At 42.9% G+C, this 27,449-nt stretch overlaps 1 protein-coding gene across 1 annotated transcript in view; it reads left to right on the plus strand.

Moving 5' to 3' along the window:
- The window catches only part of ZNF804B (zinc finger protein 804B), a 369,560-nt gene extending 342,487 nt beyond the window's left edge, over positions 1–27,073 (plus strand). The window contains exons 3-4 of the mRNA XM_060248466.1: positions 20,574–20,704; positions 23,533–27,073. Of these exons, the coding sequence (XP_060104449.1) occupies positions 20,574–20,704; positions 23,533–27,040 (3,639 nt within the window). The 3' untranslated portion in view covers positions 27,041–27,073. The remainder of the gene's footprint in view (positions 1–20,573; positions 20,705–23,532) is intronic.
- The last annotated feature ends 376 nt before the right edge of the window (positions 27,074–27,449 follow it).

Consider the following 27,449-nt stretch of genomic DNA (forward strand, 5'->3'; position numbering starts at 1 on the left):
TGCAGCGGAGGAGCTAGGATCTATCTGGACACCTGGTTGCCTCAACCAAAGGCCTGGAGGAACAGCTCTATTTTACAGGCCCTCTGGAATGGCAATAAATCCCACAGGGCTCTGATCTCTGCTGGGAGCATGTCCCACCAGGTTGGAGCCAAGGCTGAAAAAGCCTAGGCCATGATTAAGGCTAGGTGGATGTCCTTTGGTGGATCTTGTTCCATAGAGTGCAAGGCCCTCTGGGGCACATATGGGGAGAGGCAGTCCCTTGGGTATGGCAGTCCCAGGCCGTGAAAGGCTTTAAAGATTCACACCAGAACCTTGAAATGGATCCAGTACACAACTGGTAGCCAGTGCAGTTAGCAAGGCACTGGCCAAATGTGGGCCCATAGAGGCAACACCATCAACTGGCGCGCTGCTGCATTTTGCACCAGCTGGAGTTTCCGGATCAGTTGCAAGGGCAAGCCCATGTAGAGCAAGTAGTCAGGTCTGGAAGTAATAATAATAATAATAATAATAAAAACATTTTATTTGTATCCCGCCCTCTCCGCCTAGGCAGGCTCAGGGCGGCTAACAGCATTTCATAAAACATACAATGATAAATATAAACTTTAAATTTAACAAATATAAAACTTTAAGTTTAACATCATTTAAAACCAGTCAATATAATTAAAATTTTTATAGCTTAATCTGACAGTGACGATGGCATTTTTGACGCTAGTTCTGTCAGTTTACACAGTTTACACAATGACATAGGTCCTTAAATAGGACCGTGTTGGCGGATCCTTAATTAACAACCTTATTCAGCAGTCCATATATGCTAGCTTGAAGAGGGTGGTCTTGCAGGCCCTGCGGAACTGATCAAGGTTCCGCAGGGCCCGCACCTCCTCAGGGAGCTGATTCCATAGGGCAGGGGCCGCGATTGAAAAGGCCCGTGCTCGGGTGTTCTGAAGTTTGATCTCTTTCGGCCCAGGGATAGTCATATTTTTCCCGGCTGACCTCAGTGCTCTCTGGGGTTCATATGGGGAAAGACGGTCCCTCAGGTAGGCCAGTCCTCAGCCATATAAGGCTTTAAAGGTAATGACCAACACTTTGTACTGGACCCGGTATGTAATCGGCAGCCAGTGCAGTCCACGTAGCCCCGGCTGTATATGCTCCCACCTCGGGAGTCCCAACAACAGCCTGGCTGCCGCGTTCTGCACTAGCTGCAGCCTCCAGGTCCGGCACAAAGGTAGCCCCAAGTAGAGGGCATTACAGTAGTCTAATCTTGAGGTGACTGTTGCATAGATCACTGTTGCGAGGTCCCGACGTTCTAGGAAAGGGGCCAACTGCCTTGCCCGCCTCAGATGGAAGAATGCTGACTTGGCAGTGGCTGCTATCTGGGCCTCCATCGATAATGAAGGCTCCAGTAAAACACCCAGGCTCTTTACCTGGCGTGCGGCTTTCAATGGCGCGCCGTCGAAGGCCGGAAGAGCTATTTCCCTTCCCAGGGCGCTGCGACCCACACAAAGGACCTCTGTCTTCGCTGGGTTCAGCTTCAGCCCACTCAGCCTAAGCCACGTCGCAACAGCCTGTAAAGCCCGGTCGAGATTCCCTGGGGTGGAGTCGGGCCGGCCGTCCATTAGTAGATAGAGCTGGGTGTCATCTGCATATTGATGGCAACCCAGCCCAAACCTCCGGGCAATCTGGGCAAGGGGGCGCATATAGATGTTAAACAACATCGGGGAGAGAACTGCTCCCTGAGGCACCCCACAATCCAGTGTGCGCCTCTGGGACCACTCACCCCCAATAGCCACCCTTTGTCCCCGGCCTAAGAGGAAGGAGGAAAGCCATTGCAAGGCCGACCCCCCAACCCCAATGTCAGTGAGGCGGCGCGTCAGTAGCTGATGGTCGACTGTATCAAATGCCGCCGACAGGTCTAACAACATCAGCACCGCAACGCCACCTCGATCCAGTTGCCACTGGAGGTCATCCACCAAGGCGACCAGCACCGTCTCTGTCCTATGGCCTGGCTGGAAACCAGACTGGCACGGGTCCAGGACAGAAGCGTCATCCAGAAACCTCTGTAGCTGTAACGCCACTGCCCTCTCAATAATTTTACCTAGAAATGGTAAATTAGACCCCGGACGGTAATTCGCCAATTCGGCCAGGTCTGCTGTACATTTTTTCAAGAGAGGGCGGACCAAAGCCTCTTTCAGAGGTGTTGGAAAATGCCCCTCTAAGAGGGATCTATTTATGATGTCCCGTAAAGGACATCTGAGCTCCCTCTGGCAAGATTTAATCAGCCAAGAGGGGCAGGGGTCCAGATCACATGTTGTTGGGCGAGCAGCAGAGAGGATTCTATCGACTTCCTCCAGGCTGAGTGTGTCGAAGTGGTCCAGCACTAAACCCGAAGACAGGCACGGAGCCTCAATTTCACTCACTGTATCCAATGTGGTAGGCAGGTCTTGGCGGAGCAACGAGATTTTATCTGCAAAGTGTTTCGCAAATGCCTCACAGCCAATCTCTAATTCTCTAACATTTGATTTGCCTTGTGGCAGTGTTATAAGGTCTCCAGTTATTCTAAACAGTTGTGCTGGGCGCGAATTTGCAGATGCAATCTTGGTTGCAAAGTAATCTTTCTTTGCAGCCTTGACTGCCATCTCATAAGACATTGCATGGTCCTGAGGGGAGAGGTAGGGTGCCAATTGTTTAACCTGCCAAAGTTGATAAAAGGCAGATTTGACCACTGCGGCAACCTGGGTCTCCATAGAGAGCGAGGCATCTAGGACCACCCCAAGGCTTGTCACCTTCTGGGTAGCACAATCACTGCTCCATCCAGGGTGGGTAGCCTGATTCCTGATCCAACCCACCCCCACCCCCCAACTCAGCTACAGGACCTCAACCAGCTAGATTAAGCTTCAATCAGATCTGCTTTAGCCATCCGGCCATGGCCTCCAAAGCCTGGCCAAAGACTCTGGGGCAGAGACTGGGCAGTCACCCATCAACAGGTAGAGCTAGTTGTCATCTGCATACTTATGGCAACCCAGTCAAAACTCCTAGACCTACTGGGCAAGGAGGTGCATGTTAAATAACATTGGGGACAGAATCGTGCCCTGAAGAATCCCACATTCAAGTGGAAACCACAGAGAGACTGTCTCCCCAAGTTCCACCCTCTATCCCCAACCACAGAAGATGGAGGGAAACCACTGTAAGGCAGACCCCCTAACCCCTATATTGGTGAGCCAGTGGGACAAAAAATCATAACCAACCATGTTGAATACTGCTGTTAGGTCTAAAAACAACAGCAGCACTGACCCACCTTGATCTAGATGTCTACAGAGGTCATCCATGAGGCAACTAGTGCAGTTTCTGTCCCATGGCCTGGGCAAAAACTGAACTGGAATGGGTCCAGGATATATGTGTCATCCAGAAATGTCTGGAGTTGCTTGGCCTCTGCTCTCTTAACTCCCTTGCCCAGAAACAGAAGGTTAGAAACTGGGCAGTAGTTGGCTAGGACCATCGAATTCAGTTATGGTTTCTTTAAGAGTGGATGAACCAGTGCCTCCTTTAACCCCATTGGGAATGTCCCCAAAGAAATGGACAGGCTAATGATCCCACCCGGGGGACACAAATACCAGCCAGCAGGGGCATGGTCCAGAAGCCAAGTGTTCAGCCTCACAGCTGCCAAAACCCTGTTGACATCACCTGAGAGAGCCAGCTGAAGTGATTCAATATCGGACCAGAAGATGGACAAGGGGCTTCAAGTTGCCTTACTGTAGCAATACTGGCAGAGTGACAAGACTTTATCTGTGATAGGTCACAAAAGCCTCACAGCCAATATCTAACACTCTACCATTTTGTGTTCCTTGAGGCAGTTTGTACTTACTTGGGCTTCTTAGCCACAACAGAGGTGTCTGTGATGGAGCCTAAGCCAGTGCTACAATAATACTGTTTTCATGTGTCTCTGGAGATGCCAAGGAAGGCTTCAGGTTCTGAGGAATGCTTCAATGGCCTTTTGTAGTGGGGAGAGAGGCTTCAATTTGTTCAGGTGGCTAGAGAACCCAGGCAGGAACTTGAGTACAAAGAGATAGTCAAAAGCGTGGCATTTCCATGAATATGACAATTGCTACTATCACCAGCCTTCCAGTCTAGTTTACTGTTGATAATAGGGTTGCCAATCCCCAGGTGGGGGCAGGGGATCCCCTGGTTTGGAAACCCTCCCTCCGCTTCAGCGTTGTCAGAAAGCGGGGGGAGGGGAGGGAAATGTCTGCTGGGAACTCTGTTATTCTCTATGGAGATTTATTCCCATAGAAAATCATGGAGAATTGATCTGCGGGTATCTGGGGCTCTGGGGGGGCTGGTTTTTTTGGGTAGAAACACCAAATTTTCAGTATAGCATCTAGTGCCTCTCTCCAAAATACCCCCCAAGTTTCAAAAAGATTGGACCAGGGGGTCCAATTCTATGAGCCCCAAAAGAAGGTGCCCCTATCCTTCATTATTTCCTATGGAAGGAAGGCATTGAAAAGGTGTGCCGTCCCTTTAAATGTGATGGCCAGAACTCCCTTTGGAGTTCAATTATGCTTGTCACAGCCTTGATCTTGGCTCCACCCCTAAGGTCTCCTGGCTCCACCCCAAAGTCTCCTGGCTCCACCCCCAAAGTCCCCAGATATTTCTTGAATTGGACTTGGCAACTCTGGTTGATAAACATGGCCTGTTGTTTGAAAGACTGATAAGTACGTTGCTCTCCCACTGAAGGCACCCCCACACACACACTATTGCCTTGGCTGTGGATTTGAGCTGATATTTTTAACTACAAAATGCCAGCCTGCCTTTCATATATATGTCTATTTTCCCAAATGATTTTGATCTAATTAATTAATATGAAAGACATCTCAAAAAGCTTGAACGGGCCTCCAGAAAGGCAGAGCCTGGTGTGTTCCGAAATTTAAGATTAGCTGCATTCTATACAAACTCAACAGCTGTTTGTATATCCTGCCCAGTTGCATATGAGGGCAATACTGAATCCTAATTATCCTAAAGTTTGTAATAATATTGTTCTATAAAGGGATGGTGGGGGTTTAAACTATGGACATAAATAGTCCCTGGTGGAAAGGAACCAGATTTTTATATCTTGTTCATATTAATACTGTATAAAGACATAGGTAAGAGCTCATGCCTGTGGAAGCTGTTCATATCCCCTAACCACCCATTTCATTACTACATGAATATGTTGTTAAGAAGTTTTCTGACTCTAACTGAAGCTACGCGAAGGCAAAGAAGGAGCAGTGCAGTACATTTTTATATAATATTGTTAATAGCTTCATTTTTAAGTACACAGAGCTGCAGTTGTATTTCTAAGATACCTAATATTCCTATGGCATCTCTGAAATGAATTCCGCATTTTATTCACCCTTCTTTCCATTTCATTTGGAAATGGAAATCAATATTACATACTTTTCTAATATGATGTATTCATTTTTGAGCATTAATTTATTGCTGACTTCAGCCGAGATACTTAGCTTGAACATTACTGCCACTGCATTTATGAAATCAGTGCTTCGATAGCAGAAATAGAATTATCAAATGCCACTGAACACCATCTAGTGACTTGTTATGACTCGAGGCAACAAATTCCCATTTTAAATGTCAGTTTATACAACTCTTTAGTTGAAATCCACAGATCTATGCAGTTTGATAGGCTTTATTAAGAACCAATGCACCTGCTGCACTGGAACTGCTCTGTTACGTTCTTATTATGCAAATAAATTAGCAGTATTCATTCCTGAAAACCACATGTTGTTTAGAATAATGAGGTTCCTTTCATCATCAGGACTTCAGAAATCTTTAGCACGTAATCGGAAGCTTCCTTTAAATGCAACATCTAGATAAGCTAAGTTGTTAAATGTTAGATGTTGTAGAATTACATCCACTACTTTTTAGACTGAATGCTAATTAACATGTAAATTAGCAGTTTAGCCCTCGTTAAATTAGGAGGGGGGAACATGGGACAGTTAATTTCATCACTGATGATAGTCTACTGGATGAACAATAATGTGAAACATTACATTATACAAGGAACTGTGGAATTCTGTTTTCTGATTCTAGCACCTTGACCCAGCTGTGCGTGTTGCAGGAAGTATTCTATGTTAATATTCATGCTATCACCTTTTCTTAGTGTTCTCTGAGAGCTCACATTTTAAATAGTTCTACATAGCATGGAAGGATTCAAAGTGGATACCATATCCCACTTTGGGGATATAAATCAAGCAACTCCTGTCTATATGCTTATGAACATTCACCTGAAAGTAGGTCCCACTGAATTTAGTGGGGCTTACTGGCATTTATGGGCTTAAAGTAATGCTTTCCCTCCAGGCTGTACCAATACTGGCTTATCTTCAGGTGGGGGGAGGGTATTGCTTCTATTGATATAACTAAGGATTCACCAGATGCTTTCTGCTTTCAGTGGGTAATAAAAGAAAACCAGTGAATTTAATATTTTTTTCAGTTAGAAGAAGATATTGGATTTATATTCCGCCCTCCACTCCGAAGAGTCTCAGAGCGGCTCATAATTTCCTTCCTCCCCCACAATAGACATCCAGTGAGGTGGGTGGGGCTGGAGAGGGCTCTCACAGCAGCTGCCCTTTCAAGGACAACCTCTGCCAGAGCTATGGCTGACCCAAGGCCATGCTAGCAGGTGCAAGTGGAGGAGTGGGGAATCAAACCCAGTTCTCCCAGATAAGAGTCTGCACACTTAACCACTACATCAAACTGGCTCTCCAGTTGCTGTCTCAGAGGCAAATATACTCTATGATCTTGGGTGGGGGGAGCCCAATCTATCTGCCTTAGCCAGTGAAGTTGTCATAAAATTCTGGAATCCTTATATAGACAAAAAAATTAGAATAACAGTCCTGTATTTTACTCTGCTTGAAGGAGTGGAAACTCACACTGCGATAGAAAAAACAGCTGAACAGCTTTATAAAATCATCTGACTTGGGACCTCAAAGCTTCCAGTTTTCCAGCCTTCTCCTGCTAGGCCACTCTAGACAGAGTTGCCAGCTCTGGGTTGGGAGACCTGGAGATTTTGGATGGGATGCAGAGTAGCAGAGAGAATGCACAGCACATGGATCTGTATTTACTTTAAAAGATAATAGGGCTGCCAAGCTCCTGCCAAGGGAAGGGGGGATCCTCTGGTTTGGGGGGCCTCAGCCCACAGGCATGGGACAGGTCACTAAGGGGATCCCCACCTCCAAAGAGCTCTGTGACATGCCCTACCTGATGACATCATCGTGCCAAGCACGTCATGCCAGGGACACTCTAGAATTCGCAGTAAAACTATATGGTATCATAGAGTTTTTACTGTGAATCCTAGAGCATCATGCTGAGGATGGAGTCCCCCCACCACAGCAATGGAGGGACTTGGCAACCCTACTAATTAAGGAAGGGTAAATTGGGAGATTAAAGAAACAAAACAAGTGATTAATATCCTGACTAGGTGCTGTAATCTACATGTTTACTCTAGCATTCCTAAACTTCATGTGAGAACAGACTAGAGGAGAAGGAACAAAGCCATAAACAGAAACCAATGCTTACTCTCTAGTCCATCCCCAGTGTATTGATTACCCAATTGGAGAACTCCAATACTAATGAATTATGCACTTTGTTACTTATTTATTCTATTTATGGATCACCTATTCCCTACCATGTAAGGCACTAGGCTGGGTAGCCAAACTGCAGCTCAAGAGCCACATGGGGCTCTTTTACACATATTGGCCCTATTCAGACGCACAGTATAATCAGATCTCGCTACTGTTTCCTTCCGAATTTAAAGCGGCTGATCAGACAGCAACATCTGCCTCCTGGTATTAACTCACGGTAGCGGCCCCCCCCCCCCACCGTCCTTCTCGGAACTGGATTATTTTGTTACCTGCTCCTTTGTAGTGTTTTTTGAGTTCTCCGGTTTCACCTCATAGTTTTCTCTGTCTGGATAGTTCTGCTGTGATATTAATCAACTTCTGAATGTCTGAAGGCTTTCCCAAAGCAAAAGGAGCCTCAGACATCCGGTTTACGGTCGCCATTTTTTTACTACTTAGTGATATGTGCATAACTGCATAGCCACATAATGTTTTAACCTATGCACATGCGCATAGTGCATGCATGTGCATAATAGTGGAGAAAAAAATCTGCATGGTGCCATCATGTGGACGGCAGAAGACGGTTTCACCACAGAGTGATTTGAATTGCAGTATGGCAGTCTGATCGATAATATCTGGAACAAAGATATTCGGAACAGAACCAAGTCAGTTTAACACGGACCAAACACGTTGTGTGAACAGGGCCATTGTGTGGCTCTTGAAGTCCCCACCACCCTGTCAGTCAGCTTAGAGAAGGCATTTCTCTCTTTAAATCACTTCTCCAAGCCAAGCCATCTGGTGGCTTGGAGAATGCTTTATTTCCACCTCTCCCTCCTTCCTTCCTTCCTTCCTTCCTTCCTTCCTTCCTTCCTTCCTTCCTTCCTTCCTTCCTTCCGACCGACCGACAATCATGTCTTGCAGCTCTCAAACATCTGGCATTTATTCTATGTGATTCTTACATTAAGCAAGTTTGGCTACCCCTGGACTAGGGATAAAGGTATATGATAAAAGGAAAAAGTTGCTGCTAACCTGGGTCCTCCTCCTGTTGGCAGTACCTTGGTCATTTTGGTATTTGGAAGTGGGGGGGCTTCCAGAATAGAGAGGGGGCAGCCTGATGTTCCTCCTCACTCTTGGACAGCTGGAGCTTAAATCACTCCTGATGGACCAGCTAAATAGCAGTGCATCTAGTCCATCCCCAGTGTATTAATTATCCAATTGGAGGACTCCAATACAAATGAATACTACTCTGCTGCTATGGGCCTGCATGATAGCTGTCCTGTGGAAATGTGGCTGGGGATGATGGTGGGCATTTAGCCTGTCTTCTGTGGTTCTTCTCATCAAGCCATTGGTAGCAGTGGGACTCAGGCCAGGGGCAGGAATCCCACATGTGATCCTGACATGTATTCTGAAGTTCTATAGTCCTAGAAGAGTTGTATCATGTACTTGTTACAGAAATGAATGTGCATCTCTGCTAATGGGTTTATATAACAGTGTAGCTGTCACACTCAGTTGACACCTTCAAGGACTTGGCATGAGTCCCTTAAACTAAGGGTTTTCAAAATAACTCATTCAGTCTGTAATTTCTATATGCTGCAGTATATTCACCTGAAGGAAGAAATTAGAGCACCTTGTTTTCTTCCCTTTGTTTTCAGTTAGTCTTCTGAAAAATATTGCTTGTTTATTGTGATTATGGAACATTCAGTTTGTGCCAGTTTCAGAGAGAGACATTTGGAAGAGAAAATGGAAATACTTATTTGAGATCTAAGTGGCTAGTGCTATCCAACTCATGGAATATTTTTAATTTAAATTTTATTTAGATCATAAATGATAAATATAGGGCATTCTCCTTTCATCCTCACTTTGATTGTTCTTAGTAAATGAACTTTGCCTACAAACTAGGTTTTAAATTCTCAGTTAACCCTGTTGTAGTTAACTCTGCTTTCCATTCAGAAAGTTTTCATTCTTCCAATGAAAATGGAGCGAAGAAGAGAAGGAAACATCTGAGTCTCTGGTATCCTGGTTCACTTGCATCATCAACCAAACTGGGATGTGTTTGCAACATTGGAAAGCAGCCAATATTTCTATGAATGAATATAAAAGAGAAGCAATGTCAGATTCTGGCAATCTGCAGCACTCACAATCATGTACAAAGCAGAAGCTGTTTTGGCTCTGACTGTGGCCTTCAAATGGCTGCTCAGGATTTTACTGGCACAATGCTCGGATGATAAAATGTCAACATCAGCCTAATTTTTATGCATTTTGCCATAACTTTAAAGCTGATAATGCTTCCCTAGCAGCTGCTTGCCTTCCTCTAGTGGATGATTCTGTCATCTGATTAGTTTTCTCTTTTTTACAGCTAGTCTTTGCTCCAGTAAATTCATCTACTGCATTTGCTTATGACTTTTCTCCTCTACTCTGAGTATAAATTGTTATCATCTATCTGATTAATATGTGCAATTTAGCGGCATAATTGAGTCCAATGGTGTTTAAGAATCTTGCTGATCATCGTGCTTGTATATAAATAAGCAGTAAATCTTCAAGGTATGCTTAAAGCATTAAAAAAACTTTTTAATAAAAAAGGCATGATGCATGCTTGCGCCTTTTCAAGGTAGCAGCATTATGAAGACAGGATTATTTGTTTAATCCTCAATGTGAGATGGAAATTAATTACCATACTTTCATTCTCCCTCAAAGATATAAAAGGGGAAAAGAGCATTCACAGATGAATTCACATTGGAATTTTCAGAATCTATTTAAGCATCAGATGTTAGTATTAACTCTCAGAAAATGAGTGTGAAACCAGGTGGCTTCTTGCTCCTGCCAGGTCACAAAAGTACTTTGGTCCATGTGCCCAAAGTAATTTATAATGGTGACTAAACTCAGTTTAAACCAGTGACAGCATGCAAAGGACATCACTGAGCCATCAGATCCGAGGATATTTTCTGGCTGAGCCTTAATCTGTGTACAGGAAACTGCTGTCACATTCAGTTTGCAAATCCTCACAAGCCCAACCGCCATTTGAAAGAAGTTATTCACAATCTGATCTACAGACCAGTTAAGATGAACTTTATATAATCTTGTTGATAATTGGCAAAACTAGACAGCCTTACCTAACTGAATCGGTGAGCCTTGAGTTTAAGTGGAATTCTAAGTAATCAGTTACAATTAACGTGAATGCTAGATGGACACAATTGTGCCTTGCGTGGAAACCAGCCCATGGCAGGAGAGGAGAAGGATGACACAGACACACCATGCTGGGAGGAATCAGGCTACAATTTTATTGTCCTCAGGTCTTGCACAGCATAGGCTGAATACAATGGGTGCAGTCAGCACCTTTCCCAACCTGCCTGTTGGGATAACTGAGGGCAGAGGGTTGGTATTAGGGCCAGAAGCAACAGAAAACCCAATTTCTAGCCATCACTATCCTCCTGGAGGCCTAGTCAACCATGAGGTTGGCTGTCCTATGCCCAGACCCTCAGAGCCCCTTAGGGGACTCTCATTTGGACATGCAGACAGCCCGCCCTGCGCAACCTGCACCATGTTCTCCAGACAATGTCTAAACTCCAGCAGCCAGTGGGGATGGTTATGCTGAGAGTTGCTGAATGCCAAGCAAGTACCTCCTCAGCCTGCTCCTTGCTGTCTGAGCTGTGTGCCGGAGCTAGCCTGCAGCCTGTTGATGCACATGCCCCACCCATTCCATGATGAACTGACCTCTGGGAAGGGCCAGAGGAAGCTGCTTGAGAGCTGACCAGCTGACTGCCAGTGGTGGGCCCAGTTATTCCAAATCATCCTTGCTTTCCCCCTTCCTTCCACCCAGGCACAAATACCTCTCCCTGGCCCACGTCTGGGAGCCTGTCTTCTTTTACTTTGATGCCAGCAATGCCTGCCTACCATCACTATTATGCAACTGTAGGGATGAGGACTCTGTTGCTGCCAATATGTGAAGGAAATTCCAAGGAAAATGATGGTCCCAGTGCAGGATACACAGGAATTGGGTAGCACCTTATAGACTAAAAAACAATATTTCACCTTGAGCTTTCTTGAGTTAGAGCTCACTCCTTGGATGCATAGAAGTAAAAATCTATCCAGTTTGGTTAGATACCCATGACTAAGGTTTACAAAGGGAGGCTGGTGTAAAACTAAGCTTGCCAGGTCCAACTCAGAAAATATCTAGGGACTTTGGGGTCAGAGCCAGGAGACTTTGGGGGTGGAGCCAGGAGCAAAGGTGTGACAAGCACAATTGAATTTCAAAGAGAGTTCTGGCCATCACATTTAAAGGGACCATGTTCCTTTTAAATGCTTTCCCTTCACTGGAAATAATGGATGATAGGGGTACCATCTTTTGGGGCTCATAGAATTGGACCCCATGGTCCAATCTTTTTGTAACTTGGGAGGATGTGTTTTTTGTGTGTGTTTTTTTGAGGAGAGGCACCCGAGGCTATGCTGGATATTTGGTGTCTCTGCCTCAAAAAAACAACCTCCCTAGAGCCACAAATACCCACAGAGCCACTTTTGGTTCATGGAAATATTGTGTCAAGATCCTCAGCTGTGCCTGCTTTATTTGCTCACCATTCAGAGACCTCTCCTCTTCCTCATATCTCCTCATGGGACTACGTCTGCTGCTGTTAAAATGTTTTCTATACCTAAAGCTTTCTGGTTTGTGAAGGAGGAACCAAAAGAGATAGCTTGGAATATCACATCTGGAGTTGCAGGTTAGTGTTTATGGATGTGAGTTAGCAGGACAGTCTAAAGCAAAAGAACCCAAGAAAAGAAGGAGTGAGAAAATTCATGCTGAAAAAAAGGAGGGGAATGAGTGGTTGAAGGAAAGAGAACAAGTGGAGTTCAGAGGAGGTGTGCCTATAAGCAGAGAGGCCACAATCAGTAGGGTGGGTAGGCTTGCCAATGCCCAGGTCCCAGCGGGGGTTTCCGCTTTAACAGGCTCCTTCCTGCCCCCAGCCAGCTGGCAGGTGAGGGGAAGCCCTGCCCCAACAGCCCCATGTGCCTTCAAACCTCGAAAATTTAAGAAGACCCTGGGAACAACTTTTTTCCTGGAAAGGTGCTTTAAATTTTAGACCACGCTGCGGGCAGGGCAAGTCTGCAGAACATGCCTGGTGGAAGGGAAAGGAAGGAGTCCAGAAACTACGTTGGTTTTATAATCGTCTCAGAGGCCATTTTCACAGGAAAGGGTAAACTAGAACCTTTAGTTTACTTGTGTTACTCTTTAGAACTTGGAACTTCAGCAACTCATGAGTAAATTGCCCTAGTGAGACCACACAAGTGTGGAATTGCAAACTATTTTGGCTTCTCTCTCTCTCTGCTGTTTTTTTTAAATTTATTTATTTTAGGGAATGTGAAAGTTTCCTGGTTTCACCCCCAAAGTCCCCAGATATTTTTCAAGACAGACTTAGCAACTCTACCAGAACTCCCTTTGGAGTTCAATTATGCCTGTCACAACCTTGCTATTGGCTCCATCCCCAAAGTCTCCTGACTCCATCCCCAAAGTCTCCAGATATTTCTTGAATTGGGCTTGGCAACCCTAAGGGTGAGATCTGGAGCAGCTAAGTGACCTGGTAACCCTTATCATCTTGTCAGATAGCAAATCCAGCTGCAGTTCACTGATCGAAATCTTTGTGAGAGGAGCTAGTTAGACATTAAGAACAATCATGTTTTGAAGCAATAGCTGTAATATTTTTGTGTTCCAATAAAGAGACCAGATAAATAATGAGCAGTTCAAACAGCAACACCAACAGGTTTATGCAAGCACTTTCAACTAGCTAAACTGGCTACTTGCACATGTGATTTTAGGGAAGGTCTTCAAATTAACATACTAGATTAACATAAGGGAATATCTTGGAAGTATAAATTCTATCACAACAGCATCCCTTTTAAGCACTAGAACATGGTGCTCCTGGCACCATTATGCCCACTAATACCTTTCCTGGCACCTGCCATGTGTTTTTAGACAGTGGGTTGAGCCTGGTGGAACTTTCTGAAATAATTTCTGATTAGCTAATCAGAAATTTCTGATCAGAAATTTCCGATTAGCTGTTGGAGATTTTTTTTGGCAGCAGCTGCCACCAAAGCACAAGGATATTCACTGTGTGATTAAAAGTAAGCTGTGGTAACCATTTTGTAGCTAGCTCCATCTCCTGCAGCAATGATTTATTGGCTGCACTCACCACACTGTGAAAGAATTCCTGAGGTGAAGGTCAGGGACGCCTGAAAAAAGGCTGGGGACACCTGCGCTAGAGGATGGGCCCAAACCAAATCTTTTCCTGGAACTACATGGCCAGGTTCTGGTGTAAAGAAGATGCTTGACTGAATGGACTAGGTTAGAATGATCCAGCAGTGCTCCTTTTTTGTCTATCATTTGGGCAGCAGAATTCTATGCACTTTTAGAAAAACGTTCCACTAAATTTAATAGTGCTTGTTATCCAGAAAAAGGATATAGGATTGTGGGTTCCATTATTTCTCACTCATACACTTTTCAGAATACCCTTCAAGGAAAGTTCAAGTTTCTGTAATCTTCCCTGTATGATCTAACACCATGTGTAGACGAACAGCAACAGGGGCAGAAATATAATAGGTGATACTAATTGTACATAAATCCATCTAGTAAGAATCTTGGAATCTGAGGTTAGTATTTATCTTTTGGTTAGAAGCAAAGAGAGTTGTTGAAATAAATCATGCACTATGTTGCCTTTAAAACGAATACAAAACAGCTATATATATATATATATACACACACACACAACCGTATTTATCCACTAGTAAAGTCTAACAAATAGGACAAATGGTTTAATCAAAGTCTGTGAAATGTTTGTCATTCAACATATTATCATTTCCAAAGTTCACCCAGCTACACAAGGTTATTCCACTGAACCACACAAATAGTACTCCAAGAAACAGTAACATATTGTTTCAGAAATGAAAGAGCAACTTGAATAGGATTCAGCTGCCCTATTTCTCTTCGTCTTTCAATATAATGTTTGGTATTACTTTAGGTCCTTAAGCTAAAAAGATATGAAACCACTATCAGCATGTTGAATCTGTGCTGATGCATATTTTAAGGGGATTGTGGCACTGTTTTAGTATTTAAACTCAACACCCTTTCTTTTTAATTGTAAATAATTCAGATTCAGGGTTACAAGATAGGTTTCACACAAGAAAAAAAAATACATGCCACCATGTAAATGAAAGATGACATTTTAACTTTCAAAAAAGGAAAGAGACTTCTCAAAGCTCACAATATTGTCATGGAACAGTTAAAAACTTAAAGCCTGATTTGAAAACCCAGTGGGTCACGAGAATAAAATTTAAAATAATTGCAGGCTTAGCAACACTTTCCTGGGAGTAAGCCTTCTTGAATTGAACTGTGTATGATTCTGAGTAGACCTGCTTAGGATGGCATGCCTGTGGAAACTTACTTGAGAGTAAGTACTGTTGAAATCTTTAGGGTTTACTTTTGAGTTAAAATGTTTAGAACTGCAGTACCAATCTGGGTTCTTTTGGTACCATTTTTTAAAGTCAGTTTTCAAATGACTGCCCAGTTACACATGGTTGTAAACCTGCATGTTGGCAATACTACCCATCAGAAACCTCAACAGAGCACATAAATATTCTTTGCTGGTATTGGGTATGGTCAGGGCTTTTTTTTTGGTAGCAGGAACTCCTTTGCATATTAGGCCATACATCCCTGATGTAGCCCATCCTCCAAGAGCTTACAGGGCTCTTAGTACAGGGCCTACTGTAAGCATCAGGAGGATTGGCTACATCAGGGTGTGTGGCCTAATATGCAAATGAGATCCTGCTACAAAAAAAGCACTGGGTATGGTTATGGATCAATCATCCCACCATTTAGAAGCTATTAGCTTACTGGAGAGGTAGGGTATGGAAAGCAAAGAAGTTAATGAGCTATATGTTGATTAAATTTGCAGGTCAAACAGGACAATAAGATCCAGTTTCCAAGAGGTCAATGGCCTGGGGAATGTAACAGACCCAGAGTGCTGACATTATTCCTGGGGTTACATTTTCCTTGCTACATTTACTGCCTTGGAACAAGAAAACAGATCGTTTGATGCTGTGAGACATAGGCTGGTTTGTTAAGGTTGATTTAATTGCCTCTAAGTATGACGGCCAAGGAATGGCTTGCTGGAGACATTTCAGTCTATGTGATCCAGCTCCCTGTAAGTAGGGCCGGCCCTGCCACTAGGCAAACTAAGCGATTGCCTAGGGCATTGGCGTTCTGGGGGCGCTGAATTGGGTGCCCCCCATGTGATTTGACAACATTATCAGTAAGGGGGGGGGCACCAGAAGTTAGCCTTGTCTAGAGTGCTAGACAGTTTAGGGCCAGCCCTGCCTGTAATACTTGCTTTGATTGGACTGAAGAGCATGTACATTTCACTGGATAGTGCCCAGTATTGAGACAATGGTGCCCTGTGCAAGAGCCTTGGAATAATTCAAGGAAATTGATATGGTTGCTTGGCAGCAGTGAGGGATTAAAGAAGTACATGTGTTGCTGTGTAAGATTTTCCACAAAGCTCACCATCTACATCGTCATCATTATTAAATCCACTTCAAATTAATTTCGCATCAATATTGTTTTGTGAGTCTGTAAAACAAATGGAAATGCATCAGTTAATTCTAAAGTTGCCTTTCTCATATGTTTAATCCTGAAAAGTAATAGCCTTTTCAAAGTTATTTTTAGAATGCCAGTTACCATGGTGAAAGCAAATTCTCTCCCTGCTCTTTCTGCTGGTTGCTTAGATGGCTAACACTGTACACTTTAGACATACACCCCTCCAATTATGCTTTTTAATAACTTCATCATGATCATGTTATGGCTGGGATGTGGAACTCATTTTACAAATAATGATATTTGTTCTACTATATTATTCTACAGTTTATTTCCATTTAAGAAAAAGAGAAAATCCACTTAAAATTCTGTTGGCTGCTCCATACTCAATACACCATCTTTGTTCAGAAGATATGCATCCAGCTTTGGAACAGAAGATGCACATCAAGCTTGGATTCTATTTTAAAAAGGATGTAATCTGGCCTTTTTATATTTAAAATAATCCCCATAAACCATAGTATGATTATTTTTAAAAATACATGAACATGGGGATGATTTAAAAAGCCAAGAAACAAGACATTGTTCAGTTCTGGCTCAGGGGTTTGCTTGGTGGCAGATATTCAAGTTGTTCTTGTCGGGGTTAGAGAGCTGTTGGGGTCCACACAGAGTGCAGCAGTCGTGGGGTGCGATCACACAAACAATTTGGCCTGACATACCCACCCCTCCCCTCTGAATCAACTGGGAGTGATCAAATATGCACATCTGCCTCCTGTGCCCCACTCATCCCTAGTACTAAAACAAATCCCACATGTGTTAAATAGCCACTGGCAAATTACAATGTAGGAAGAAGAAGAAGAAGAAGAAGAAGAAGAAGAAGAAGAAGAAGAAGAAGAAGAAGAAGAAGAAGAAGAAGAAGAAGAAGAAGAAGAAGAAGAAGAAATTTTATTTATACCCCACCCTTCACTCCGAATCTCAGAGCTGCTTACAATCTGCTTTACCTTCCTCCCCCATAACAGGCACTCTGTGAGATGGGTGGGGCTGAGAGAGTTCTGACAGAAGCTGCCCTTTCAAGGACAGCTCTGTGAGAGCTATGGCTAACCCAAGGCCATTCCAGCTGCTGCAAGTGAAGGAGTGGAAAATCAAACCCAATTCTGCGCATTTAACCACTACACTGAACTGGCTGTCCATGGTGGACTTCTGGCCATCTGATTGCCTGGGCACACTGTGGAAATACATGAGTGGTGTGATTGTTCCACTCTGTTTCTGGTGTGTCCTTTTTCCCCCTAAACCCACTCCAATGTGCACCCACGCACAGAACATCTGCATCTGTGCACACACAGTGGGACTTAGAAGAAAACCATCTGTGGTTGTGGCATGTTAGTGATGTGGACAATGAACCACGGGCCCACAGCACTATGATTGACAGAAACTCCCCAAACTCAAGCGGCTCATTTAAAGCCAAGATACTGCCACAGCAACCTGCCCGTCTGACTGTACCCCTGGTATTAACTTTTGCTGCTTCTGGCAAGTGATGCTCTATTCTTAGATTACAGGAAGGCTGAGGCTGTCAAGTGGTCCAAATTGAAAATGGGAATCTTCCCTAGATATGAATGCATTGTGGAATTCTCTTCATTCCAGTCAAGGCTTCTGGGTGGGGAACAGACTACTGAAACAAAATTCCAAGGAATCCGGTCACTTTTGCCTGAGATAATGTTGAGGTTGCTCTAGGGAGCTTGTGTTGTCTCTTGATAATCCTAATCAGCCCCATAGAGACCCTTACTCTTCTTGGCCCTACTTATGTTAGTCACACCTGGTGACTTCCTGATACGATTGTTAAGAGAAATGAGTTGTCCCACTCTAGCTAGCAAGAAAGAGTAAGGTAAAACTAAATTGTGTGGCTATTCTTTTCTATACTTCCCAGGTACAATAAATGGTTGATTGGCTAAATTTCAGTCTATTAGATTGACCTAGCTGAAGAGGAAGTTGTTGTGGCAGTCAGCCAACCAATGGTACCTTACTCTCAGCCTACGCAATAGCAGGGTGTTGAATCATCCACAGGTGAGGCATCCCGCAAACACCAGAGGAGCTTTCTTGGGGTAGGGAACTAGATGTGTTCTGAAAGGCAAGAAGTCAGAGAGTGAACATCAAGACCAGTTTATTCTTAAACTTGCTTAAGCCCATTTGAACATTTGCATGCATGTAATTTATAAAGTAATGAAAAGGAGAGGAAATGCATGTTAGTATTTCAGATGTTAGTAGATGTTGAAGACAAATGTTAGTATTTCAAAAACTATCAGTTGCCATCCTACTATAACCGCTCACTATAACATACGAAAAAGAGAGGAGGAGGAGATTGAATTCATACCACACCCTTCATTCGGAGAAACTGTTCCTGCTAAGCTGAGCTAGTGTGAGCTAGCTCACTGTTATTCCCTGGAGGTTGTACTTAACTTGACAGCTGGTATGTGTATACAGATATCCAGTTGCAATGTCTAACTGAGGCAGCTCGGAAAACTTGCTCCCCAAGCTATCTGGGTTTATCCTAGATTCCTGGGATTTTAGCTCCCTATTTCATCTTTTTAACTGATCCTCACCAAAGAAGAGCATTCATGCTGGCTAGATTTAATGCATTACCATCGGCCATCCTTTTCGGAAGATACCACAGAATCCCCCGCAATCTTAGATGATGCCCTTGTAGTCAAGGAGTCATCGAAACGGTCCCTCATGTTCTTTTGGACTGCCCTTTTTATAGTAGAAGGGGCTGAGAGAGCTCTTTCGAGAACTGCTCTTTCAAGATTAACTCTCAGAGAGCTTGCAGCTGACCCAAGGTCACACCAGCAGCTGCATGTGAAGGAGTGGAGACTCAAACCTGGCTCTCCCAGATTACAGTCAGTGCTCTTAAGCACTACACCAAACCGGCTGGTGTTCCAACGATGCTGGGTTATGACTCTTTCAAATTTTATGGCTCCCTCATGCACACTTGCCTAAAATAGCTCAATATGCTGATGTTTCCACATGGAAGTCATAGTGTAGACATTTGTCCTTTGAATGCCCAATGCTAGCATGAGCAGCTGCCAAGAAAGAATGGTACTGGCAGGAAAGTGTTCCACATGGCCTGATTTATACACATGGTCAGTCTCTTAATGGAGAAGCACTACTGTAGGATTTGAAGCAGTCCTTAGTGGTGGTCAAAGGACTGTGTGCAAGAAAATCCACTACATTTTTGTCTGCCAACTTGCCTTACTACATGTCTCTGGATATTTTGTGCTGTTTTTGCGCACCAATCAGTGTTGCACAGGAGAAGCAAGGATAGCTCAAGCCCAGTGGCATTGACTGTGTTTGGGCAATATCCTCAGTGGGCTACAGGTTGTGTTGCTCCAACAGTCCCTGCCTCCAATTTTATGCCTTTTGCACAGTGTGTCAGCTCTCATGATCAAACTAAAAAGCAAGAAACCAAAATGCTAGAGTTCTGCAAAATAAATCATAATTTGGCACATGTGGCTAAGTTTAGCCAGCCAGTTAGGTACCTAATGGCATGAAAAAGGTAATTGCACACTTAAATGCCTGTTAATTCCCAGGCTCACTATCTTGGTTGAGCACCCTTATGTATGGTTGTAATTATTCTGATATTGTTCAGCAGTGCTTGTTAGGATAAAAAGTCAGCTTAGCATCTTTGCCTAATTGTTTAGCCAGACAAATCCTACCATTGTCTATTTTGTGTATACATTCTTCATTTCTCAAATGCCCATTCTGATGGTGGTTGCAGATCATGACATTTTTCCTGTTGTTCAGAGAAACACTTGGAGATTTATCAAGCTAGTTCCTTGGGGTATATTTCTAGGCCCAGAATTTATATTCAATAACACGCTTCTGACTGCTACTGTTTAAATTCTTCTCATCAATTTGCACCCCCCTCTTTTTTGCCTGAAGTTGTGTGTGTGAGCTAATGCAGTAATCTGGTAAAAGTTTAATTTGTATGTGAAGACAGAAGGCAGAAGTCAAAACACAGATTTGACTCCATTTACAGCTGTCTTGTCTCTCTGGCCTATGTTTACTCCTGGTCAGATTAGATTCCCAGTTAGATTAGATTTCTTTTATTGAAGAAAAATTGCCATTACCCAGAGCTCAAAACTCAGGATGCTTTTCCTATGTAAATATGACCCCCCCCACACACACACACACCCTTACTATCAATTTCCTTGAATTATTCTAGTGGTAATGATGGTCACCAACTACCCAGGTTCACAACGTACCCTTGCCCTTTACTGTTTTTGGAAAAAGTAGTATTTTCAGGATTCTTTTTGAATAACTTTTGAGTGAAAAGTATAATACAGAATCATGGTAAAAACTGGTTCACAGTCTTTTATGTTTCTTCTTCTACCTTTCTCACCCAGAGACTGAAGGAGCTCAAGCAAAGGGAATTTGCTCGGAATGTGGCTTCAAAATCCTGGAAAGATGAGAAGAAACAGGAAAAAGCACTCAAGCGTCTCCATCAGCTGGCTGAGCTGCGGAAGCAGTCTGAATGGTAAGCATTTGAAAGAGTTCTATGGCATTTTAAGCTCCTCCTCTTTTCCCATCTGTCCCTGATTCCTGCTCTACATCATGCACAGATTATATTACATGTTCTTTAAACCACTATTTTCTTTATCCTTAATGCCAAACATTCTTGCTTTTCAAGTCATAAAGCTGGAAATGCTGGATTAATTCCTTAGCTGCTGGTTGGTGTTTTAACCCCTTTCCACCCTTACTTACTAGTGTTGTACTAAATTTTCAAGGGCAGTTTTCAATGAAAAAATGGCCCCAAATAGTCACCAAATTTCTCTCCCTAAGTTTTTTCTCTCTTTCTTCTCGTACCTTTTCAGCCCTGTATACTGCTGTTAGATGCAAAATGGCACCTGCCTTCTTTTTCATGGTTGAACAGGCTCTAGAGAAGAGTTATGGGCCTGTGGGTTTGAATCCAGCAGTAAACAAATAGAGAGCCCCAAGCAAGGATAAAATGAGATAAAGCTTCATTAAAACTACTTATGCATCCTAGGCTAGCATCATTCCAACACACATACACACACACACCAAAGTTCACCAAACCTGGCCACACCTGATTGTTGCACAAGTTGACTGCTCAAGCAAGAAACCCCAATGAAGATGGAAGGTGCTTGATTAGCAGAGCTTCACTGAGGATGGGAAGTACAACTCTGCCTGTTCTGTTTTTTGCCTCCTCCTTGGTAGGGCTGATGACATTGTGATACCTCTGGCCTTTGTAGGGCTGGTGACATCATGGTACCTCTGGCCCTTCTCTTATATTTCTTCATCTCTTTTGTTCTCCCCCCTTAGCCTCCAAACTGCAGGTGCACTCAGTTTTCACTCGGTCTTTTTTGATAACTCCAAAATCCCAATTGTCTCAGTAGATTAATGGGGCTGTGGCTCAGTGGGAGAGCATCTGCATCACGCAGAAGATCCCAGTATCAATTCCTGGCATGTCCTGTTAAAGGAGCTGGCAGTGGGTGATATGAAAGACCACAGACTGAAACTTTTTATGTGCTTTTCAGGATAAACAATGATATGGCTTGATGACCCTGTAAGTACCAGATGTGAAGAGCTAATGGGTTGGGTGAATAGATTTGAGTGTTCATTAATTGTTGCTTGATTAAGGTTAGTAGAGGAAGCAAGGTGGGATGCTGATGAAATTAATCTGGGTGTGAGTCAGTAGGTCCTGGGAGACCCATTATTCTATAGTTGTGAATCTCTCTGGGGCATGGAGGGGGCCATTAGACACTCAGCTGTTCTTACCTTCCAAAATACTTTCCCAGGCTCTTACCTGGCTGGCATCCATTTTAGGAAAGGCAGTGCCTCGCACTTAAGATTTCTTGAGATTATTTTTTAAGAAAAGTATTTTTGCCTTCTCTAAACTATAAACTGCACCTCTATGTGGTGGTAACCACACCATACCCCTTTCCAAATTGTTGGAAAGGTATGACTTTTTCAAGGGTAGAAAAATGTTTGTGGAATCCTCCCAGGCTTCCATTTTGGCTTAACTCAGAAGTTTAAGGTATTGTTAAAATATCATTTTACCTTATTGAAACTGACCTTGCTTTACTGCTTTTGGCAATTTGTTTAAAACTGCTAGGAAGAAGGAACAAAATCTTAATTTTGTTATGCTTAGTCAAGTAATCCTTGTTTTCATTAGTTTGCATATATTCAAAATAGTCAAGTAATTCCTTCCAGGGCAAAATAGCACCATTATGTTTTTAAAGAATGATATATAGTTGTGCATGTGTTTTCATTTAATTATTTCATATATTATCTTAAATGCTGTTTTAACTATTAAAGTGTTTTAAAGTTTTCATTTTCTCTGCCTTGGGGACCCTAATTGGGTGAAAAGGTGACATTAAAATGTTTCCAGTAAAATAAATAAATACATTGGACCAGTATGTCAAGTCTACTACAGTCTTCTCTGATTGCCAATGACTTCTACCTTTGGTAGCCATGCTAGATGCAGGTGGAGATGACAGCAATTGAAGCTGATTGCAAATTGACCCTTACCTCTGTACCAAACAACATTTGCAATGTATTGGGTGGCATACAGAGATGAATCCACAGTCTCTTAGTACATGTGTATCTTCTTTAAGTGTACAGCTTACAATTAGTCATAATGTTGGGGATGCTGCCAAACAAATTTCCCTATTGCCTAAATAGAACTGCTCCATATGATGTAGTGATCAGGAAGCCTGTGGTTATAAGGAGCTCTATATGTGGACTGGAGCAGATTAAGAGTTTTGGATCAAGGGCTCTGCTTACAACTCACCAAAAAAATCATGTGAAGCTGTCATTGAGTTCTATGAAAATACTGTGGTATGTGTGCTGTGAAGACACACATACCACAGTATTTTCATAGAACTCAATGACAGCTTCACATGATTTTTCATACTATAGAGATACTTTAATTAGCTGAGCATTGTACTTGAAGCACCATTGGTATGAACAGAGATTGCACCAAAGCAAAATTGTTCATACAAGAATTTTGTTATCATTCATGCCAGCCATCTTAAAAAGCCATAGGTACTGAGGAGATGGCACATACCTTAATAGACTATTGCAGACTGTGTTCAGCCTTCTGCAATGATATCACCCACTATCTTGCATACCATCCGCATAGGCTGCAGATTCCATGTTTGTATCAGAACTGGATTATCCCACTTCATTCCCATGCATTACCTACAGTGCCCCACTAGCAATATTTCAGTTGGATTTCAAAATATCAGCATAGCTGTTTTTACCATACTTGTCAAAGAAATATCTTTCATATGTGAAATTCATTTTTCAGACCATTGATTTTATTATGTCATTTATTCCTAGTGTTGTTGGATGCCAACCTGTGTGTAAAACATCCCAGGTGGTTGAAGAAAAGCAGTCACAGCAGCAGGAGGAACCTCTCTTAGTTCACAAGGACAAGACCAAGAACACAGCTGAAGGACAAATTCTTGCCAGTGGCACTTCAGAGAAACAACAGGAGCTTGCAATAAGCAAGAACCAGCCTTGCATGGAAAGATGTCATGTGCTTCGAAATCATCTCTCTCCAGCATTTCCTTGTGGCACCAATGCCTGTAACCGGGCAGGGGTATCTTTCTCCTTCTCTAAGAAAGTTCATTTGAAGCTAGAGTCATCAGCATCTGTTTTCAGTGAGAATCTGGAAGAAGCCTATGACTGCACTGGATCACCTAGGCGCACAGTTAAACAGTCTTCTCAAGACTACCATACTTGCATACATATGAGTGATGGGAGAAAAGGAACGCTACAAAAACGGTTAAATAGACTGCAAGGTCACACAGACAGCTTAACGTCATGCAATCCCACTGTGACAAACAAAATGCTGAAAGAAAAGGATCAAAATGCCAATATAGAGCATCTGGAAACCCATCTATATCCTCGAGATTTGGGTTGCTGCCGATCTCTTTATATAAAGAACCACGGAAGAGAACTGAATGAGATGAGGAAGTCTTCAGAAATGGTTGTTCCAGCTCAATACCAAACTAGCAACATTTGTATGCAGCAAAACACTTATAAGCACAGAGATGTCTTGTTATCAGAACACTCTGAATTCTCAGCCCAATGCTCTTCGGAGCAAGGACATTCATGTAAATTAAACTACAATCCCTGTGTGTTCAAAGAGACTGGATCATCTGATTGTTTGAAAATGATAAATGAGAACACTGGAACACCTGGGGGTGATGCACTAGTTCATAAAATTAAGTCCAAAGCATTACCTTTTCTTCATGTTCTGAGTAAAGATGGCAGCACTGCCTTACAGTGGCCCACAGAGCTTATTTTGTTTACAAAAACAGAACCTTCTGTTTCCTATGGTTGCAATCCATTGTATTTTGATTTTAGACTCTCCTTATCCCACAGGGAAACTGGTCATCATGATGTCAACCTAGAAAGTTGTAATGAGCACTCAGCAGTGATGGACACAGATAGAAATGAAGCCTCAGGTCAAACAAAGAACAAGCAACTGTCTGATGAACAAGATAATCAGTCTTTGAAGCCAAAGAAGAAGACAAGCGCTCTAAGCCTCAGAAAGTCCCAGCCAGACTTGGATTCAGACATAGAGAATGAAATGAATCAAAGTGCTCCAAAGTATATTTCAGATGATTTCAATGAAAGTATACCTAAAGTGCCTGATCACCTCAATTGCTCACAAAGGCATTACACAAGAGCAACAGGTCCCCAAACAGAAATGCGTGTGAGATCTTTAGCACAGCACTTGCAGAATTGTGAACAAACTCTACAGGATGAAAACATCTGCATTTATCCCTTGGTGTCTAGGATAAAGAAGCAAAAATGTGTACAATGTGATTTAATTTATTCCCAAAGACAAAGCAACCTGGATTTGGTCACATGCAGCAGTAATGTAAGTGACAGTGGAAAAGATGCCATTCTTGATTACAAATTTGGTTCCACTGGCAAGTGCTTGGAAAGTGAAGAGAAAGGGGATTTTGCTGGATGCTGGAAATTCCCTCCTTTGCAAAAGTCCTCTTCTGACAGGCAGTCTAATTATTCCGACACCTCTTTTAGCAGTGCAACTAGTTTTGCTAGTTGCTACTCTAGTCACAGATCAAGTGATCACAAAAGAAGTCATTTGCCTTTTTGTTGCAAAAGGAAACAAAAGCCGGTTGAAAGGCTGAAATATAAACACAAAAAGCACAATTGCATTTCATCCTCTGATGATGCAGATGAGGACTGCAACAATAGAAGTCAAAGATCTAGTAACTGTACGCAGAGGCATACAGTAAAATATCAAAGACATTCAAGATATAGGCACTTACTACATAGAGACATATCAAAGCAAAGCCGAAACAAACATTCTGCCTGTAAACACAGCAGGTGTAGAAGCTACAGCAGCTCCAAAGGGTCTTCCGCCCAAGATTCAGGAAGCAGTGAAAGATCATTGAGCTGCACCAGATCAAGGGGCAGCAGTTCAGGATCCCTTGCAAGAGAATCAATATGTGATTGGAACAAACACAAAATGAATATGATAAACTATTATGGCTCTGAATCAGGAAAAGCAGATTCTGCACACTATGACTGCCACAATATCAGTTGCCCATCAAGGCATGCTGGCATTTGTTCTATCAAACCACTCAGAAAAGAAACAGTGGGACAGCAGAAGTCATTAACTGCCAAGCTACTTTTAGAAAAAGTGAAATCAAAGAAAATCCAGGAACAAACTCAGAATGGTGAGAGCTTTTCAAATCTTTGTGGCATAGATCTCTGCCATAGTCAACCTGGCGCTAAACGTGTATCTTCAGTGGATCATGAAGGAATATTACATTTGGCTGAGAATGCCCTCCATGTTAATGCAGCCAGTGTGTGGAACAGTGAACCCAGCACACTGGAAAGCAGTGCAAACAAAGATCAAGTTGAAGCTTCAACAATAAATAATACGGCTATTGCAGCTAGCACTAACCACAATAATTGCCTCAAAGACTTAATTAAAAGAGGAACTGGGTATCAGGCCTCAAATATGGAAAAGGACACAGCAATAAATGAGCCGTCAGATCTCTTAACTGGTGAAATGCAACCCTTTCTACAAAGCTGTGACCCAGTACCAAATGATTTTCCTGGTGCTTTTCCTTCTAATAGATATTCTGTTGTTCCAAATCCAACAGAGACCAAAGAAGAACACAATGCAAGCTTGAACTCGATGCAAGTGGAAGGGGATTTAAACTCTTACTCTGACAATGCTATGCATAAAGACAATGAAACAGAAAACAAGACTGAATTGTACAGCAAGTGCATCTCTTCTCCCTTAACTCAACAGCCTATAACATTTTCCCCTGATGAGATAGACAAATACAGGTTTCTTCAGCTGCAGGCCCAGCAGCATATGCAGAAACAACTTGTGGCAAAGCATCTTAAGGTTTTGTCTGCCACCGGACCAGCTGCCTTCTCTGCACCCCCATCTGTTCAGTCAGTTCCTGTTCCACCGCATGCCTCTGTTGCCACCCTCCACCACACCTTTTTGCAAAGCTTTGCTCTCTCAGCTGCAGTACATCCCCACAGCAGCCATCTTTCCCTGACTCATATACATCCATTCCCGCAGTCCCACTTTGCCCCAATATCTCTTTCACCTTTCTCTCCAACTCTCATACCTGCACACTCAGCCTTCCTGGCTGGCCATCCACTCCATCTGGTATCTGCCACTCCCATTCACCCTTCTCACCTGGCAGTCTCTTCACTGCCCCATCCAACATTTATTCCTACCCTGTTCACTCCACAGCTCAGTGGAACTGTATCTTCTGCAATACATCTCAATCCATTCATTCATCCATTATTCCAGGGGCAAGAATTCCGGCATCGTTCTTGACCTTGCGATATGTGTTCACTCTTGGAAATGAAGGTGGGGGGAGCAAATGTAATTTTTAAAGAATTCTTTACAATAGCAAAGTTGTCATCTGACAGTTTAAAAGGGAAAATACCCCTTTAAAATCAATTGTATATCTTAAGAGAAGTTGTGGCATTTACTTAGAGCACATCAAGAACACTGAGGGAACTCTAGGTTGGCTGACACAGCATTTTGAATGTTAATTTGATTATCAGATGATGACTGGACATTCAGTTAACATGATCCAAAGTCCACTTGTAATAACTTAAATTAAGGTTCAATATCTTTACTTTGTGGGAAGACTCATAATTGTTTTTTGTAAGTTGAAAGATAATTCCTGTGCCATGGTTATTCTGACACCCGCTGGATAGAGGCTGGATAGTACTATCAG

The sequence above is a fragment of the Heteronotia binoei genome, chromosome 10 (genome assembly GCF_032191835.1).
Source record: "Heteronotia binoei isolate CCM8104 ecotype False Entrance Well chromosome 10, APGP_CSIRO_Hbin_v1, whole genome shotgun sequence".
NCBI lineage: Eukaryota > Metazoa > Chordata > Lepidosauria > Squamata > Gekkonidae > Heteronotia > Heteronotia binoei.